This window comes from Oculina patagonica, chromosome 8 (genome assembly GCF_052425735.1).
Source record: "Oculina patagonica isolate OP01 chromosome 8, crgOcupat, whole genome shotgun sequence".
NCBI classification, from domain to species: Eukaryota; Metazoa; Cnidaria; class Anthozoa; order Scleractinia; family Oculinidae; genus Oculina; species Oculina patagonica.
Window position 1 is genome coordinate 28,645,478 of NC_135765.1, and position 19,884 is coordinate 28,665,361.

General features: G+C 39.1%; 2 protein-coding genes across 2 annotated transcripts in view; both read right to left on the bottom strand.

Annotated features, from left to right (window-relative positions):
* LOC144664044 (uncharacterized) overlaps positions 1-19,884 on the bottom strand; it is a 136,553-nt gene that overhangs the window by 21,392 nt on the left and 95,277 nt on the right. The window lies entirely within an intron of this gene.
* On the bottom strand, positions 1,094-17,146 carry LOC144664046 (uncharacterized). Its single transcript, XM_078525167.1, has 13 exons — positions 17,093-17,146; positions 14,289-14,593; positions 13,592-13,751; positions 11,678-11,860; positions 10,636-10,870; positions 10,280-10,509; positions 9,957-10,142; positions 9,206-9,384; positions 8,423-8,573; positions 6,276-6,317; positions 5,747-5,929; positions 4,586-4,753; positions 1,094-1,317 (listed from the first exon to the last, which is right to left on the bottom strand). Exons 1-13 carry the CDS (start codon positions 17,121-17,123, stop codon positions 1,217-1,219), a joined length of 2,154 nt encoding a protein of 717 aa, XP_078381293.1. The 5' UTR covers positions 17,124-17,146; the 3' UTR covers positions 1,094-1,216.

The following is a 19,884-nucleotide window of genomic DNA, read 5'->3' on the forward strand; positions in this document are numbered from 1 at the left end:
TATTTACCAGACTTCAAAGAATCAAACTGCAAAGTTTGGCTTTTATCAACCGTGTAACGATTTCTCCAAAAATGTGCGCTAAGCGACCTGACTATTTGTTTTTCTTGGGAATACCGAGAAGTTTCAAGGTAAACGTTGGAATCATAATTGTAAAAATATCTTTTTAGCTACGCCAAGAAATGGCTTGTGCGGCGTGGAATAACGAGCGAAAAAGTTGTCACGGTTGACATTTAACAACCAAAAAATGGTGAATCATTGGAGTTGTTTTCATTAGTACAATTTGCAATCCTTACATTGGCGAAATGGTTACCGTTATCACTGTTTGTTGTTTTGATGTCCGGCAAACTTCAAAGGAGGAAGCAAAATGCAAATAGCTATTGTGTTTTATGCACGGTCAAGACCACAAGACTAAAACATGCGAACTAAACAATGAACTATGTCAAGGTATTCACTATGCCCTTAGCAACAATTCAACAGCTACTGCGCAGTCTTGGTTGCCCGGCACCGCTATGACCAGTTTTTGAGTCGTATAACAAAGGAAGTTCTCTCCCCCCCCCCCCCCCCCCCGCTCGTATGACCCATTCTCAAATTTCAGAAATTAGAAACTGCCAATGATTAAACATTCGTGGAAAAATAAGATAAAAATCTTTCTCTTGGTAAGACACATTTTTCGCAAAACGGTAAAACGGGTATAGCGGATTTTTAGAGACCAGGACTGAAAACAGGTAAAACAAGTACTAAAATGGGACACAATTTGGATAATAGGGCAACATGATCCCACCAACACTTCCAAGGAGTACAGTAGCAAATGATAAAAATAATCAATCTTAAAAACAAACGAAGGAGAACTTGGGTGGAAGAAATCCATTTTATTTTTCATTTGCATACATTCAACTACTTGTTTGCATCCTAAACCCAACACCCAGCACTGAAACAACTAAAGCTTTGCACTCTATAAAAGCACCAATAGACTGTTCACAGTCCCCTATTTTTCCGTGAAGTCGTAGAGATCGATCGTTCAGTCCGACGGGCCGCCATCTTGGTTCATGAACGCAAGCGAATACTGGGGAGAGTGCAAAAACCCCGTGGGTAGGGTGGTGGGGTGTTCCCCAGTTTTCGCTCGCGTTCGTGTGAATCAAGATGGCGGCCCGTCAGACTGAACGATCGATCTCTACGACTTCACGGAAAAATAGGGGACTATCTAAAGCACCAATCATCAGCCAAACGTTTCCAAGTTCGTGACGGACGAGCCCTGATGAACAATGGGTTGTTCCTGATTCTCCTGCACAACCCAGCGTCCAACTCCTCCTCCACCACCTAAAATAAAACGTAAAATAAAAAAATTAACCATGAATTTTTCATTGATCTTTGCTTCATGAACATATAAAAACCTTGAAGCGTTCTGAGAACTAACTAGTGCAAGAGCCCAGACCAGTGTCAATAAACTCCGCTAGCTACTCTCGAGGAACATTTTAACGGGTTACTATACTCAAGTACGGAATACCGCTCAGACCTGTGACTTGGACAAGAAGATTACCTATTAATTTTCTTTAACATAATTTCTTGACTTAAGAGCAAGTTTGTAGAAGAATCGAACAAAAATTGTTTTTTGCGGCAATTCTTAAAATACAGGGATTTCGCTCATCTTCTGTATGAAGGTAGTCCTTATTAAAACTAAAAACGTTATGTTGTTTTTTTCTTCAAATAGTTTTATTTTTCTGAGAAAAACGAAATTTTTTGATTTGACGTCTAGACTCGTCTAGACTCGATTGAGAGGGTACAAATTGGGTTGAAAATTGACCATTTTCAATCGATTCGTATGTCAAAACCATCACGCGCAGAAAAAAATAAATACAACCGGTCTATTGCATGACTCTTCCTTGTCCAAATAAGCATAGTTTCAAAAGTTTTGGTTTAATCTAATTATTTTACGGTAAACAAAACCAGACTATTCTCACGCGAAATGAAAGTCGGTCGGTCAAAAGAATCGTCATTTTCACTATGTGCCTTATCTCAGAATTCCTTGAGATAAATATATTTCAACTGTAGAAGGATGAAACTTTCAAAATATGTAAAGTTTTGTCTGGGTAAATGATTAAGCACTTGTCAAAAAATTATTCAAAATCGTACAAAAACGACACAAATCACGCAAGCTTTCGAATGCGTGACCAAAAGTATTACCACCGTATTTGTTCTTTAAATCAATTTAGTCGCAACACTAGCAATACCAAGGCATAAATCATAATAAATATGTTCACCTTTGCTTGATTATGATATCCTGTCCCATGCAATACGTTTTTTCCTGTCATTTCTTCAATGGCTGCCCGTTCAGTTCGCATGCCGCTTGTCGAATCCGTCTGCGACTGGTGAATTTGAAGCAACCACCGATACGAGTTTAACCAAATATGTATCGTCATGATTAACAAGCCCTTTTTGTGTTACTTGATTAAGCCATATTTCAGGTTATAGCCGGCAAAGCGTTTTCGATAAGCCACTTTGCAGTGCCTGTTGGCCCCGTTATTATTCCAAGTGAAGTATAAATTTGCATACTTTCGAGACAAGCGTGACAGTTTTTTATACTTAGGGGGTGGGGTGAGGAAGGGTCTTAAATTTTTAGATGAATCAAATGTTTGAAAACGTTTGGGGATGAATTGTCACAAACTAATACCGTATTTTACATGGGGATGTAAAAGAATTACACAACGTCAAACCTGACCCCACGGGAACAAGGATACCAGTTTTCTGGAATATGACATTTGATATTTCTCTTCCTACATCTCTATCTCCTTTTATAGAAGTCTTCCCTTTACTGTGATAAGCAATCTCGTGAGGAACTTTGCATGTACTGGAACTTTTTCGCCATCCAATTCCAAGCTCGGATCGATGAAAGGGACAGATAGTAAAATCGCGTCGATCATACGAGCAAGGACTGCCAACTATCGTTTTAAAAGAACAAGAAACTTCTATGAGACACCAAGTGCAGCGAGAACATGTGGAGTTTCCAACAGTTCACCAGACAACTGAAGGAAAAAGCACTTTACGGGGACTGTGTTGTGCCGGTTGCTCCACAAATGGTTCGTGAGAAAAAAGAAATCATTCAAACATCTATAATCGAGTTTAGTAAATTAAATTAGTCTCGTCTCCTAAAAGTAAACAACGTGAATTCTCGCACACACAAGGTCAATTATTTTACTTTGTTGTTTTGGAGAATAACGAAGTACATAACTGAATTATATGGTTTTTATAGAAGGAGCAACCAGCAATTAGTAGATTATAGACTACCACCAAACCGGAAACGAGAAGCAAACGACTTTTAGAAAGTCTAACTTTAATAGATTACAACACTTTTTCCTGACAGCGGCTTTTTGTCAATACTTTTACGGTTTTTCTCTCTTTGATTTTGAGCGTAAACAGAACTTATAAGTAAAGTAAATCACGTAGCAAATACGAGTTTGTGACAATTCATCCCCAAACGTTTTCAAACCATTGATTCATCTAAAAATTTAAGACCCTTCCTCACCCCACCCCCTAAGTATAAAAAACTGTCACGCTTGTCTCGAAAGTATGCAAATTTATACTTCACTTGGAATAATAACGGGGCCAACAGGCACTGCAAAGTGGCTTATCGAAAACGCTTTGCCGGCTATAACCTGAAATATGGCTTAATCAAGTAACACAAAAAGGGCTTGTTAATCATGACGATACATATTTGGTTAAACTCGTATCGGTGGTTGCTTCAAATTCACCGTCGCAGACGGATTCGACAAGCGGCATGCGAACTGAACGGGAAGCCATTGAAGAAATGACAGGAAAAAACGTATTGCATGGGACAGGATATCATAATCAAGCAAAGGTGAACATATTTATTATGATTTATGCCTTGGTATTGCTAGTGTTGCGACTAAATTGATTTAAAGAACAAATACGGTGGTAATACTTTTGGTCACGCATTCGAAAGCTTGCGTGATTTGTGTCGTTTTTGTACGATTTTGAATAATTTTTTGACAAGTGCTTAATCATTTACCCAGACAAAACTTTAAATATTTTGAAAGTATCATCCTTCTACAGTTGAAATATATTTATCTCAAGGAATTCTGAGATAAGGCACATAGTGAAAATGACGATTCTTTTGACCGACCGACTTTCATTTCGCGTGAGAATAGTCTGGTTTTGTTTACCGTAAAATAATTAGATTAAACCAAAACTCTTGAGACTATGCTTATTTGGACAAGGAAGAGTCATGCAATAGACCGGTTGTATTTATTTTTTTCTGCGCGTGATGGTTTTGACAAACGAATCGATTGAAAATGGTCAATTTTCAACCCAATTTGTACCCTCTCAATCGAGTCTAGACGAGTCTAGATGTCAAATCAAAAAATTTCGTTTTTCTCAGAAAAATAAAAATATTTGAAGAAAAAAACAACATAACGTTTTTAGTTTTAATAAGGACTACCTTCATGCAAAGGATAAGCGAACAATTTTTCATAGCATTACTGGACGTTGTCGGATTCTTCTACAAATCTCCTCTTAATGGTGTCAATTTTTACTTTTTATTGGCTCGACAGTGAAAACAGGCAATACTTACCTCCGCCAGTACCAAACGCACATTTGACGGGGCTCCCTCCGGAGGCAGAAATTTTACCCCTTATGTCTCCGTGGAGTTTCTTGGTAAAGATAACCACGCTACCACCAGCACCACTCCCCCCAGGGGCTGATCTGTGAGCCTTTTTGTTTAAGCACTGACCTGGTTGACCTGTGGATACAATGAACGACAAATTCTCTCAACACTGATTGTTTCAGCTAATATCAGAGCTCACCCGGCCAGCGGCCTGAAGGGCTACAAAGCGGAGCTCCATCACCATAGAAATAAGAGAATCACGCGTGCGTGAGTTTTCTTGGTCATCATTGCTAACGGTATGGAATGGGGGTGCTTACGTATGTACGTACCTACATACGTAAGTACGTACGTCACCCAACGTGACGGCCATACTCTAGAAATAGGTTAATCCATTGGCGTCTGTGCCGGCAAAATCCGGCGAACATTGCTCTTTTTTCCACTTCTGACGTCATCATCTTTGAATAAAAAAATCTCAATCAATCTCTGCAGGAGGAAATTGTCTTTCCAATGACACCGAGATAAGAGTGATTTGGTCAATTTAGTTTGAAATGCCCACAAAAATGCTTAGAAGTTTGAGTAAAAACTCGTAGGGAAAATTGTCTTAAGCGCCCTTGGTTCCTCATCCTGTTGGATGATGCTTTCTCGGGAATTATTAGACAGCAAGCAAGCACAGTGGAAGGCCGCCAACAAACGGAAGCAAAAAATAAGAAAAGAAGAAAATTGAGAAATTAAAACATTCTCTTGAGAGTTAACAAAAATTATAAAAATTCGGTAAGAGAGTGAATTCATTGTCCACTACTCGTACTATTTTACTTTAACAAGCAAAATAAACGAAAAAACGCAAAGTAAATAACGGGGGAGTTCCGCTTTTAGGCCTGGCTAAATCTGTTTAATACATAGTTTCTCCTACAACATTGTTTGAGGGAGGGTTATCCTGTTAAATATTATTCATAACGGTTTCTTTTTCGACTGCTGTTGATTGGTTGAATGATTGATTGATTGATTGATTGATTGATTAAATGATTGATCGACTGAGAGACTGACTGATTGAAAACATTTCTTGACTCGTTACGTTACACAAAAACGTATGACACTAGCTTATCTTGATTAGCTCACAGATTATCGTACCATTTGCAGCGATAGTTCCATTTAGCGTCAGTTCATCAAGCTGCAAATATACAAGGCCGCCGCCATTTCCTCCTCTCCCTCCTGGGTAGGGGTCGTCACTAAATGCACTACCTCCACCCCCTCCACCACCCCCACCGTAGCTTAGTCGTGACTTGAAATCAGTATTGCCAAATTGAAGTCCGCCTAAAAAATGATTAAAAAGTACATCTTTTTCACAGTCACTTTGTACATCAAAGAATGGAATAGAGCTTTGATTATACATCTAAGATGTGCGCTCGAGATAAACTTAAGTCAATGCTAGGGCTCAAACTAGGACTGGAGCTAGGACTGGAGTTAGGACTCGAGCTCGGGACTTGAGCTTAGGGCTGGAGCTCGGGACTCAAGTCAGAATTATATTTAGGTTTTGAACAGTTTGAAACTGTAAAAGTCCTTTTTGCTATGATATTTATGAAATTTTCTTACTATATATGGCACACATATATATAGATTTATATAAAAATTAAAACACAGTATTAAGTGAACAGCTTACCTCCTCCTCCACCTGCACCGTAATGATTACCGCACGAATCACCTAAAAATAAAAGTAAACGTACCTTTTTAAAGCAATGCATGGGCATAATGTAACACTTGTTGCATCCGGTACAAGTTTCGCGCTTGTAAAAAGGCTAAAAAATTATTAACATGTTTTGAAATTTAACTCACATTTTTATCGGGGCCAAATCATTCGAAACAGAATTTTAATTTACGTAGACAACTTGAATTCTACTTTTACCCCTTTTCCGCGACAACCCAAACCCTCCCACCCCCCCTTCCCTTCACTCCCTCACGCAAGGTTATTGGTCGAGAGCTGTGGCTATTAAAGCGGAGCTCATGATCATACTACGGGCCAAAATCTTATCAGGTTTAACTCCTTTTTTTTCTAACCCCATATGTAGCGGCGTCAGCTCCGGTAGCGGAGAGATACGTGAAACTAAAAGACTAAAGACTCACAGGTTCCACAAGGCTCAGGTTTGTGCCAACTGTTACAGCGATCCTGTATGGTAGGACGTGTTGGGGCGAACGCTCTAGTAGGTTCTGAGTTGTACAGCAATAACTGGTGGTTCCCGAGGTTCCCGTCGAATTTCTGTGAGCCTTATGGGTTTTTTTGCATGTGCTCGCGATATTTAAGCTAAAGTCACGTGGTAGCTAGCGGAAAATCATTGTGACGTAAATGCGGTAAAAAAAAAGGAAATACATAAAATTCTACGAAATGAAAACGAGGCACGCGGGTGCCGTAACACCATAAGTAGAAACAGAATTTTTGTTTAATCTGGGTAAAAAATTCCTCCTGAATAAAGAACGTTCTGCCCTCATGATCTTATTACAGCTAACAATAATTCAAAAAACACGAAAACACGACTCGGCGACAAACAAATAACCACTGTTATGGTCCATTCAAGAACATTGTTTACAAAGAATCAGCGAAGAAGACGCACCAGGAATTGCTCCGAGCAAAAACAAAATATTTATGGCTTGACTGTTTTACTCGAGAATGAGAAGATAAACGAAAAATGCCATCCATGACCCATAGTCAGTAAACGAATTTCTCTCGGCTAGAAAACGCGAGTTTCCATTTTTAACCAATGTTTGGGTTTCAACAAAACAGTACATAACCATAACTCCGACAATTTTAACAATTCCCGAAATTAAGGTTTCAATACATTTGTAAAGATCTGATCTTTACAACAAAAACAAAACAAAGAAGACATACCAGGAATCGCTCCGAAGAAAAACGGAAACCTTACCCTAACAAATCCCACTAAATCAAATGCCATTCTCGTACAAAAAACATCTAAAATCAAATACCATTCCCGTATAAAAAATGAAACAGATTTACTCGGTTAGACCTGGTTCGTGAGGGCGGTAAGTAATTTTAATTTTAGAACACTTCACGTGCCTATTGTTATTAACAATAATAATAAAAGTATTAAAACTTGGATTCTTTGAAACCCTTGTTTTAATATGAAAGGATGCAATAGTCGTGGTTTGGCTTTAATACCAGACACGGGGAAATAAATGAAACAACAACGATAAAGGAAAAGTGCTCATAAAAAGAAGAGAAATAACAGAAATGAAAGGTTGGTAATATAATGCAATCTATGAACTTTGAAGATGTATTTTTGTTGTGTCTCTTAAACGGAAACTTAATATAATTAAGCTTCCCCTATTCTAGTATATACTTCAACATAATTTTTTTCTTTGCTAAAAACTTAACAATGAAAGATTTAAGTAAACAAACAAACAAAACAAGCAAAACAACTAATTATTGGCAATTCGAGAGTTGCGCAAAGAACTGGGACGAGTTTCAAGTTTTAGCTAATCGATAAACTGACACCACCACATGAAAGATCACGTCGAGATTGGCCATTTGACCAAGCCTGATGCTTTAAAGTTGAGTAGAGACCAAATTATGGACCTTGGAAAATCGATACAAAATCCATACAAACGTCTCCAATTTTGAAGCAGCGTCCCCCAAAACACTATACACTCTTAAAATTTTTGTCAGTTTTAAGAAAACTGTTAAACCCCTACCATGAAATGGCCGATATCACAGGTTAAAATCTGACTCTTTATCATAGCCTGACGCCATAATCAGGTTTACAAAAAATATACATTCTTTAGTTCAGATTAAACTACCTCCTCCACCTCCACGATTAGCTGAGCCCGCGTTACCACCTGCTGCGCTGTTGTCATAGCAACTTCCGGCCGCCCCTCCTGCTTTTCCACCATTACCACCATTGCTACCTGGACACGAAGACCGACCACCACCTCCAGCGAACGTACCAATCTGAAACACACAATATGTATATCGTTTGGACTGGGGACATTTTTCTGAACAATGGAGAACAATCGCACGGTATTTTTTAAGGGAAACAAGAATTGCACCTCTTTGAATGTCTTCACGAAAGTTTCAAAAATAGCATTTTAAAAACGCTGCCAGTAAGAAATTGGCCGGCGAAGCGAATGAGACAAGGTTGGCTTGATGCCTAGAAATTCCTCTTTTGCTTTCGATCACACGACTATGAACACTGCCTAAGCGATAAACCCACCTTCCTTCCATAACGATTCTGTGTCAGTTGTTAATTTAAAACAAACCACAGTTTTGAAACAACGTTTGATGAAGTTGTTTTTGTTGTTTAATAAGGTATAATTTGGTGAATTTTAAATCACTTTCAGTACAGTACGTCCTTAAATATGACATCACTGGACCGGAGTAACAGACTCGGTAGAGGTCAGAGGGTTGAAATTTGCGCTTTTTTTAACTTCGTCATCGTTAAGTAGGCTGTAGGCAAGTTTATTCCACAATCTCCTCTTATTAAAAAAAAGTTTGCATAGGAGGCTATAGAGAATCATGTGCACGAATAAATAAGCTCAACTTATATCATGATTAATTATAGTGGTAAAAAATGAATTGCTCACGCCTACTACGACTCCCCCTTTTCCTCCATCTTGGTGTCCACATCCACTACCTCCACCCCCTCCTCCACCGCCGGAGAAATGTCCACCACCTCCCCCACCGGCTGCTCCGTCGTCTGAGTTTACTGTAGAATCGGCTCCACCCCCGCCAGCATTGTAGCCACCACGACCACCTTTATAACCTGAAATGTCGGATGTGAGAAACGGACACATTTAAAAAAATATTGAAAAGGGATTATGGCAAGTATTGTTAAGGTCGCAATAAGTGTCATCTGTCTAAGCGAAGCCGAAAGCTGAGGCTAATTTTGTTTGCCACGACAGAACTAAATTTAATGTATGTTTTACTGCACACATTTGAAATAGTAATTGAGGATTTCGGACTAATATCTGCAGCGTTTTGTGTAATTTCTTTCCTGGAAGGCACGCGCTCGTGCGCATGACATAGAGTACAAATAGAGTTGTTTTTGTTGTTGTCTGCATGTAGTTAATTAAAAGAAAATCCCACAATTAATTATATAAATTGATTATATAATAAATGGAGAATTTGCATCTGGTTACTGCAAAAACGAGTGCATAAGTACACCTTGACACCGGCTCTTTCAATTATTTAGCCGTCTGTCCGTCCGTCCATTCGTTCTTTCGTTTTTCGTTCGTTCGTTCATTCGTTAACACAATCATTATTGACGGTCTTGATCATATAACTCCACATCTAAATTTTATCTCCAGCAAGTCAACGGCAATGTGTTTCACTGACCTGTTGCTCGCCTTGGTCCATCTGCGGCCCCTCCTCCTCCAATCCCATCCCTGTTCTTTGCCCAGGGCGCATTATAGACGTCTCCCCCTTTACCCATTGTTGACTGCTGCAGCTGAGGAGAAATGAATGTTTCGCCACCGTACCCTCCACCTCCTCGTTTATCGCCTCCGTCACCCCCAGAAAAACCTGAAAATTAACGGTGTAGTGTTTCTGGTTGGGATCTAACTGAAAGCTCCTTATAAGCTTTATAATGTGAACAATAGTGAAAAAAAACTTGTTGCACTTCTGATAGTTTAAACAACCACAGCAGCTTTTGCTCCTACCTTTCCCAGACATGTCTATTTTGGATGTCTCGTCAATAAGTAACCTCCCAGCCCCAAAAGCCAGAATTCCTCCCAGGCCATCTTTCTGCTTATCGCATGTCAGGACACATTTGTTTCGCAAAGATACCTCACCAAACGTAGGAAATCTCTGGGCGAGCACGAAAGTGTGGTCGTCTTCTTCAAGATACATTAAAATGGGCTTTGCCAAGGTAATTTGGCACACGCTAGTCCTGAAAGCATAAACAAAGAGATGTGACTGCTAACTATTGTTTACTAAGTCACAATTACTATTTTTTCTACAAAATTTGTATAATTAGAAGAATACATTAACTATTAACTTGAAGGTGCAGCCTCACCATTTTTGGTCAGGCAGTAAGGTAACTCGCTTCACGGTCACCAGTTCGTATTTTCCATAGTTGTACAACTTTGCACGGCTGACAAACAGTAACAGTTTGTCACCAACTTGAAGTTGTCGTCCTTCACATTTATACAACTGCAACGAGTCTCCACCGAGGCGCGCTACTTTCCACGAGGTGAGGTGCTTCTGACACATGTTGATCGTCTGTCCATCGCACACGAAATTACCGTCATCTACGTTTAAAATAAACAGTGATTTTTTTAAAAAAATTAAATCACTAAAAGACCTTAGATAAAAAAATAGAGGAAGTGAGTCTTTCTGAAGAAATATTGATTCACTTGGTGGTTGGATGGTTGCATCTCAGGTATGCTTTAATGTGACTGCGCGTTGCAGTTTTGAGTCATATTTGCCTATCCTGAATTGACTATGTGACTGCGTGATGTGATTCTAGTCAAGACCCACATTTCACCCTTGCTCACCATGAAGTCTCCAGTAACTCAGTGGTAGAGCATCCGAGAATCGTGAGTCCAAATCCCATCTTGAACTCGGAATTTTTTCCAGAGTTTTTCAGTTAATGCAAAATTTATCATGCTATATTTCTTCAAAATAGAGGAAATCAAGAATAAGAGGATGTACAAAACCTACGGCTTATGTATCGAGTCTGGTTATTTTGTTTCTTGTTGTTGTTTTTCAGTCTTTGACCAGTACTTTACTCCAAACCAATGATTCTAGCTCTCATTACTTCCTGCTTTCATTCTTCCTGCTATTTGTCAGCGGTCTCCCTCAAAGCATATATAAGGATTTACACATGTGCATTCATTCTATTTTCGCGCCAATATGGCGTTTTGGTCCACCGCGTTTTATCCTCATCTTTCTCGGCTTCTCACGCTGAGGACTTTCAGGTTTAGATTTCAACCGCCCCCCCCCCCGTCTCATTGCTAATTATTTGTTTCCTACCTGAAAGCGACAGCTTATCCTCATTCTAATCCGCATATAGCTTGAGGGAGAGTGCTGTAAAAAGATTACGATTTTAAACATACGAGTAAAACAAGTAAAAGAAGGACCGATCCATCCTTCCAAGCCACATGTCCGCAGTCCGTTTCCTCTTGCAAAGTAGCCAGCCTTGCATCTTAGCAACACTTTGTCTGAATATTTGTATGAAGCTTTATTTGAACCTCTGAGCTCAGAATTGTCCGGAATGTTTGGAGGACCACAAGAAGGCACTGAGAAAGAAAAAAAATAGTCGTTAAAGAACATCATCATTTTTTACAGGCCCAAAGTACGAGAATATGAAAGTTCCTGACTATTGAATAATTCCAAGTTAACTTTAAAACTTCCAAAAATATATATGCAGGTATCGATCCAAGATTTATTTCAAACTAGCACTGACAGTAAAAATTCTTTAAACTTCTCGTACTCATAAAATATATTTGTTTGTCGGTTGAATTTGTAACTGTAAAAATGTAACATACAACCATAATAAAAACATATCAGCCGGGGTCACTGTGCTATGTTCTAAGGCAAGACACTTGTATAACTCTCATAGTGCCTCTCCATGTGTATAAATGGGCACCAGCGACATTATGCTGGGGGGGGGGGGGGGGAGTTACGATGCGATGGTCTAGCATCACATTAATATTCGGGGGGGGGGGGGAGTAGAACTATCCTTAGCCGTTCCGGCAGTTGTAAGCTCCGGCAATGTGGGCCACATGGCTCGTGGCTTCCACCTTTTTTTTTTAACTAAACGCCTTTCCCGGTATTAAGCATGTTGTGGTGTAGAATTCATTCTGGCTAGCAGAGCCGTGCAATCAATTCAGTATAAATCGTGAACCAGTAATCAAGCAGATCAAGGTGATAGCGTACTAGCGCGCGTGAGTAAATCGCTTTGCTAGAAAATTATTTTAATTTTTTTTTCTTTCGCGCGGGTGACTCAAGTAAGCTAGCCCACTGGCACTAATCCACTCAAAAAGCGTAAGAATTGCTCTTGCTATCGTCTCGAGAAACTCTTAAGGTCTCCGTACACGTGGGGTCAAGACGCAGAGACAAGAAGCAGCGACAAAATCATGTGTTGTTCACACTGAGAGGACATGTAGCAGGGACGTGTAGCAGCGACAAAGTCACAATGTGTACACACGCAAGGAAATGTAGGGGGGACATGAGGGGACATGTCGCAGCGTCATGTCCCCTCGTGTGTGCTGATAATTTTTAGCGCGTGCAACACGAATTCGTGCAACATTTTGTACCTGCAACATGTTGCACGCAGTCCAACGAGTTGAAATCCGTGCAACATGTCGCAGGGACAAAACTGCCGCAAAATCGTCCCTGCTACATGTCCTCTCAGTGTGAACAACACATAATTTTGTCGCTGCTTCATTTCGCTGCGACATGTCCCTGCGTCTTGACCCCACATGTGCGGAGACCTTTACGCTTCTTTCGTGCTCTCCAAACTTCCCGCGTGCACTATAACTCAATAGTGCACGCAAAAGCATGAAACAATTGTTAATTTCCACGTGTCCGCTCAGTACAGGTTTTATGGTATCGAAAATTAAAAGCCTGTCTACTCTACCCTCTTTCTTTTGCCAGTTACCTCGCTTAGACCTGGACACCAGCGCAACTGCCTTTAAGCTACCGCTCCTCCCATTGATACTAATTTAATGTTAATTATTATAATTAATGTTCATTATTGTTATTATAATTAATTTAATGTCTTTATTATAACAATAGACTTATTTCGATATTTTCAAATTCAGCCTAAAACAATAAACATCACTACGAGGCTCCGGGAAATAAACACAACAAACTCTATAGTTTATTCCCCGGAGCCTCGTCCTGAGGTCTATTGTTTTAGGCTGAATTTTAATATATCGAAATTGGTCTATTAAATGCTAATTATTATAATTACTATGTAATTATTTTAATAACTGTTAATTATTATAATTATTGCAATTACTTACCACTGCACCCATATAACTCCAATCTGAGACAGACAACATTATCGTCATTCGTCATCATGCTAAGTGGCACCATTGGATAAATACGAATCGAACTTGTCCTTATTGGAGGTTGCAAATTGATGTCATTTAAGGAATAGCTGCCTCTATTGCCCTTAAATGTCTACATAAGATAAAACGTAGCTCAGTTTAAACTGGTTATAATGTGCCACGTGTTCAAATCCTGGATCCTAAGTCACAGGTGGGTGTATTTTGTTGTGGGGTCACGTGGGCTCTTGCTCCAAACAATCAATCAATCTCAATCAATCAATTTATTAAATGTCATGGCGCGGGATGAGGTTGCCCTCTCTATCCGAGCCAGAGGCTCATGTAAAAAGCGCATGACAATAGTTAAAATACATTATAAAAACAATGGGAACTAGTATAAGTAAAAAATAATAACACGCTCCGCGAAAAATATAACACCGAAATTATAATTCCTCCAAGGGTTTGTGCTTGGTTTCTCCGGCCTTCCTCCCTCTATCATCATTATCATCATCATCATCATTAGCTAATGCGTACTAACTATCCCCATATTATTAATTTAGCTAAATAGGATATCATACATGTGGCTAAAAACTCCAACATAAGGATTTTATTTAAACTGGATTTAAAATCTTGCTTAGGATTACGAGAGGAAGACATTCTTGAACCTACTTACCAGGCTTCCATCTGCTTTCTGATAGGTTGTCCATTTTCCTTCCTTCAGATACTTGATTTGATATTTCGTTGCCCATAACAAATCCTTGTAACTTCCTTGTGTCACTACCTTTGTTATTAACTGCTCCTCGTCCAATAGGATTTCTACATAAGGTGAATTATCATTCGGCGCTGAGCACCAGGCCCCTCGGCGCTCGTCCAGTCGTGCAAAGGCAGGGGCATGGTTTGTACTTAACGTGGATGATGCCGAGATGTTCGCATTTGGAATTCCTTTGCTTTGCATCCCCAGTGCAGATTTGCAATAACCTATTAAAGCCATGAAGATAAAGTCGTTAGCTTATAAAAAAGAACATACATGTTGCGAACTTAAATGTCTTATATCATTGCACGGCCTTTCTTACACGAAGAGTAATCTATGGTCAGTAGTAGTTTCGCTGATTATCCATTGTGAAGCATTGACAAGCATCCAGTTGCAGTGCTTTGTATCAAAAAGACCATTAGAAAGAAAACGCGTCCAAACTCCAAAGTCTTTCTAGTTCAACTGTTCTTTTGGCAGATCCCCAATGTTTAACACAAAAGTGCTTTTCTTAAGCAGCTGACGATCAACGACTATATTTGGAGTATAAAATCCTCGTCTCGAACTGATAAGGGAGGAGCCAAACTATTCATTCTTCTATGATAAATGCTCTGCTGAATGTTCATTTCTTTAGCATAACAAAACGCACAAACAATTCTTTTTTGCCTGATTAAAACAATAGGGTGTTTCTGTCGAGTAACTATCGGCTGATAGTTTCCCGGCGGAAATTTGATGTTTTTAAAAGAAATATTAAGTCCGAGAAGCGAAATATGCTAGTTTTAAGAACATCAAATTTCCAAAGGGCAACTATCAGACCGATAGTCCGAAACAAAAACACCGTCTATCGTTTTCATTGTTCACCACTAAATTTTCTTCCGTGCGCCCATTCAAAAATGAGCATCTTGAATTTCTTGTAGGATAAAAGACTTAAAAGGGGGCTATGTTACGTAATTTTAGGCAATTCGGCACTGACCATCTGCTTATAGAATTACCTGAAATATCACAATAATGGCCTAAAACTGTAGAAAAACTCAAAAGAAACACAGAAATGCCAAAAAGGAGCATGGATGGGCAAAATTCGAGAAGATTAAAATGAATTGCATTCGGGTAAACTTGAAAAACGTCGGCCCCGGACTTTTTTCAAGTTTATCTTTATTTGTATAAAAGTGTCATTTACAATTCTCGAAAGTAATCCTTGTTTGTTATGTAGCCGTGATTTTGCTAATAAAAGACTTTTGCTCTGCCAATTTGAACTTTAGAGCTCTTGATTAAAAAAAAATAAATATAATTACTAACAAACGAAACAAAAGCATTCACTTACTTACGTACTAGCAGTAAATTTAGTGGGAGTTTTCCGTCTGTAGGCCCGCTTGTTTACAAGAAATTTTCACGAACGAGTACTATCCCTCTGGGTATTTTTCTCGGACGGGCACTATGGGCTGATAGTGCCTCTCCAGAGATTAACACTATCACGTCATGTGGTCAATTTAAACCAATCAGAATCCAAGAAAATTTAGTGGTGAACTATAATTTGCTACATAGGGTCAAAACCGATGAGATTAAGGTGGCTCGTACCAGTTTTCAGGTTTTTGACTGTGCGACGTTTGGAAGAAAATGGCCAAAAAATTAATTAAAGATCGTAACAAAATTTTTGCATAATTAAATTGCCCATTGTGTTGTTGATCCAAAATACCAATAATTACGTCATCAGTGGTTACCATGGCAACGATAGGCAATGATTTTTTGGACCCTTTTTCAGCTTTCAGTGCTTATATCTTGAAAACTAACTCGATGACCCCCATTTTTTTTCTCGTGATAACTTTAAGCATATAAAAAAGAAACTGTATAATTATTTAAAAAAAATTCTACGAAGCGGATTTTTTGCAAATGCAAAAAAGAGCAATTTGTAAGTAATTAAAAATTCCTTTCGTAGAATTTTTTTAAATTTTTTCTGGCGTTTCCTTTACATAAAAGGAAAATATTAGGGCAATAAAAAATAGGGGTCATCGGGTTAGTTTTCTTGCCAAAGCCTTCGCGAACTCAATAATTCCCACGCGCGTTTCCGCGCACTTTAAAATTTCGATTTTAAAAGTTTGGTATTTACTCATGCTCAGTTCTGACTACCGCTGATCTTTGCGGGCACATACGCGCGCAACACGCGTGGACTTCCCCTCGCTTTGTCTGCGAAACTTTTCGGCTCAGGATTTCATGGGATTTAGCCAGTTTCAGTTAGCGCCAGTTGTGCCTCTTAGGTCTTACTTTTTAGTATTTCTTTGTCTAAATAATCATGTGTTTGAAAGCGAACTCAAATAAGCTGAAACGAAAAAAGTGGAATTGAGTCACGATCTCCGACAAGATCGATCGTAGCACATGCGAATTTTCTTTTGTAACTCGAGCAGCGAGATCCGAAAACATTTTGACTGTCGAACATTAAGTTGACTTAAAATGTTCTTGTTGAAAAAACTTCAGTTGAACGCGGAATTTTTTCTTAAAATGAAGAAAAGCAACCTCGCAGTCGGCCGCCATGTTTGTTTTCCTTTTCAAATCTCGCCCGTGACTCGTGGGCATGAAGCGTGACGCGCGCGCTAGTCACCAGACTTCCCACGCAAAATAAACCGGTACGAGCCTGTACGAGCCACCTTAAATGGTCCCAGTCAAGTGCGGATTTCTCATGCAAACATGTATCTATTGGACTAGTTACTGAAAATTAAATAAAAAAATAAACTTACTGGCACCATCTGTACTCTGGGGCGAGAACATACAAATAACAGCAAAAGTGCACAAAAAAACCTTGGAGGTGAAAGAAATTTTATCAATACCACATCTCCTGGTTACGTAAGATAACTGAAACTTCTCTCAAACAAAATGTTTTCAATAACAGTTGTTCCAGCTTTTTCTCTGTTTCCCATAGGTAATCCTACTCTCAATCAAATCCCACTCCACACTGAATTGGGACATTATAATCTTTCCCGAAGATAACGGTCGCATGAAACCTACTGGGCAAAGAGGATCCCGCCATCCCGGCTTAAATTTTCCCTCGTTCCCGTAATCCCAAAGGTTTTTATCAGCTTAATCATTTGATTTTTAAAGTGTGATTCCCTACATACACCACCCTAATTTTCCCTGTTGGTAGTGCTGTTCCATTTACGTCTTTCCCCGTTTCTTAAGCCTGGTTTTCACTAGCGGCGCTAGCACAAGCGCAATCACGCAAAAAAGGACAAATTTTAATCCTTGTGCTTGTGTTTGCGCTTGTGCTTTTGCTTGACTCGAAGCCGGTAAAATAAGAACTTGCGCTTGTGCTTTACTAGTGTCGCTAGTGAAAACCAGGCAAAGAAGGATGAATTTCTCACTTCTTATACTAGACGTTTGTAAGTTTTCCACATATTTGTGTGTTAAGTCCATGGGGAAATTTAGACACAAAAATATGCGAAAACTGAAACAATACGTAATAATAATTTATGAACAATTATTGAAGCGTTCTTATTTTTATACAGAAATTGATAACGAAAGCTACAACCACTGTCTCCCATTCATCAGTTGCAAAGTGTTTAGAAAAGAGTTTACTGGTGAAAATCTAAAGCCCAGAATGAACCTACGCAGGCTGAAGAAAGTCAATCAAAACTGATGTTATTATCACAAGCCATCTAGGGGGTCAGGGGGGGCATGCTTTCTCGGGACATTTTTATATTTGGGCCTTCTGAAATCGATAGAAGTTCATTTAAAACTGCTCATATCAAGAAATTTAACAATTTGTACTGATGAATACAACTGAACTAGTTGTTTCTTGGAACTATAATAGTTTAAAAGGTAGTGAATAAATAAGATGACCCACCCCCTACGTGTAGATCAAAACTAAATAACCCATCCCTTTTCGAGGCCTTAAAAAATGATGATTCCCCCCCCCCCTCTTCTTTTTGACCAGTCCCCAAATATCGCCAAGTAATAATTTCCGACTGAAATATATAGAAAAAAACGTCTGAAGATCCTATTTGGGATAAAAGTTGATCTTTTCTCGAGTTAAACCGACTGGAAACTTTTGACTGCAATCTAGTGGTTTGACGCATGAGAAGTTCCATGTCTGGCCTTAGCTTCACAGTTCACATTTTCATTCTGTAACCACTTATTTATTAGAGACTGGATAGAATAAACACAAACAGTCTAGAACTTACCCTACAGAAAGATGAGGACATTTTGGACCAGCTCCTGGCGTGGAGTTACTTTGTGCACGTTGCAAATATGTTCCGATTTTCCGCCCTCAGTTACAGATCGTAGAAGTCTATGTTGTGTGTCGAACTTCGACAGACAACATAGATAAACAGATTCCTTTACAAGGGTTGAAAAAGTGCCAAAGAAAACAGCCACTCAAGATGATGTCATGAAAACGGAAATCAATAATTTTGAAGGTCCAAAAGTGTGCCATTGATCATGCATGTTACAGATTGACGGGGAGTTCGTCGCGGGTTGGATAGCTATCAAGAAGGACCATCATTACGTTATTTGATCCTTCTTTCACAAAACTAAAGCTAATTTATGATCAACACAACAACAAACAAACAACAAACCTTTATTCATACAATCATCAGTTATTTACAATGTTTTACAGCTCCCGCAATTAGCCTACGTAGCAATTCGAGGCGGGAGGTAAGGGTAAAATGTAGAAGAAAAATATACAAATCGTTTTTAACGCACAAACATTTCTTTCTTCGTATAACAATGCGATATTTCATTCATGAAAGGCATTGGGGGTGGGGAGGCCGGGGGTGTAAGCGAAAGAAATAAATTTGGACGATATGCGATATAAACGATTTACTGACTCGTACCCAGTCGTCTTTTCTGTCTCGCCTGTGCCAGGGAAACTGGGTCAAACTGAAAAAGGAGAGAATCACGGGAAGGAAGAGAAGAATCTTCTTCTTTCCCATCACCCCTCTGGCTCCACGCGCTTCTCACGTTAGTATTAATAGGCAAGACTGAGAGACGACTGGGACGAGTCAGAATGATATATACAATACATGTTTAGCTTGTTCCGCTAAGACTAAAACGAAAACAACTAGTTGTCATTTTTTCCGCGTAATGTTTTGTTTCAAGCTATCTTTAGAGTAAAGGCTGTAAAGGGAAACTAACCATGCACTATCTGAAAAACTTGGCCAGTAAATCCAATGTTCCAAATTGAGATTGTCTTAAACAAGTCTTAACAAAAGTTAATATGTTGCTCGGCTTGTCACACAACTTCTATGAATAATCTCGCGTAGAGAACTATTTAAAAGGTTCAATTTGTTATTAAATACAAAGCACGATAGAGTAAAAGAATAAAATACATAATTTTTGTCGGATTCAGTACGTCATGTAAATTCTCCTGATCTGTCGTGACCTATGTTGAAAGGCGTTACGAGCAGAGATGCCAAAATACACTCAGCAGTGACTTCGTGCCTATCTCATTGATTTGACGGCTGCTGATATCAATTGCAGCTGACTCCCTTGTTTTCTCTTAGATAAGCAGCTATGAAAACAAATATCCCTTTTA

What these genes read in the sequence shown, in the direction of transcription:
- LOC144664046 (XM_078525167.1), bottom strand. Translation starts at nt 17,123, where the DNA reads ATGTTCTCGCCCCAGAGTACAGATGGTGCCA. An exon ending in CCAGAGTACAGATGGTGCCA is followed by an intron (nt 14,594 to 17,092) that starts GTAAGTTTATTT and finishes TGGCTTTAATAG; the next exon opens with GTTATTGCAAATCTGCACTG. An exon ending in TGGAACTATCGCTGCAAATG is followed by an intron (nt 4,754 to 5,746) that starts GTACGATAATCT and finishes TTGTATCCACAG; the next exon opens with GTCAACCAGGTCAGTGCTTA.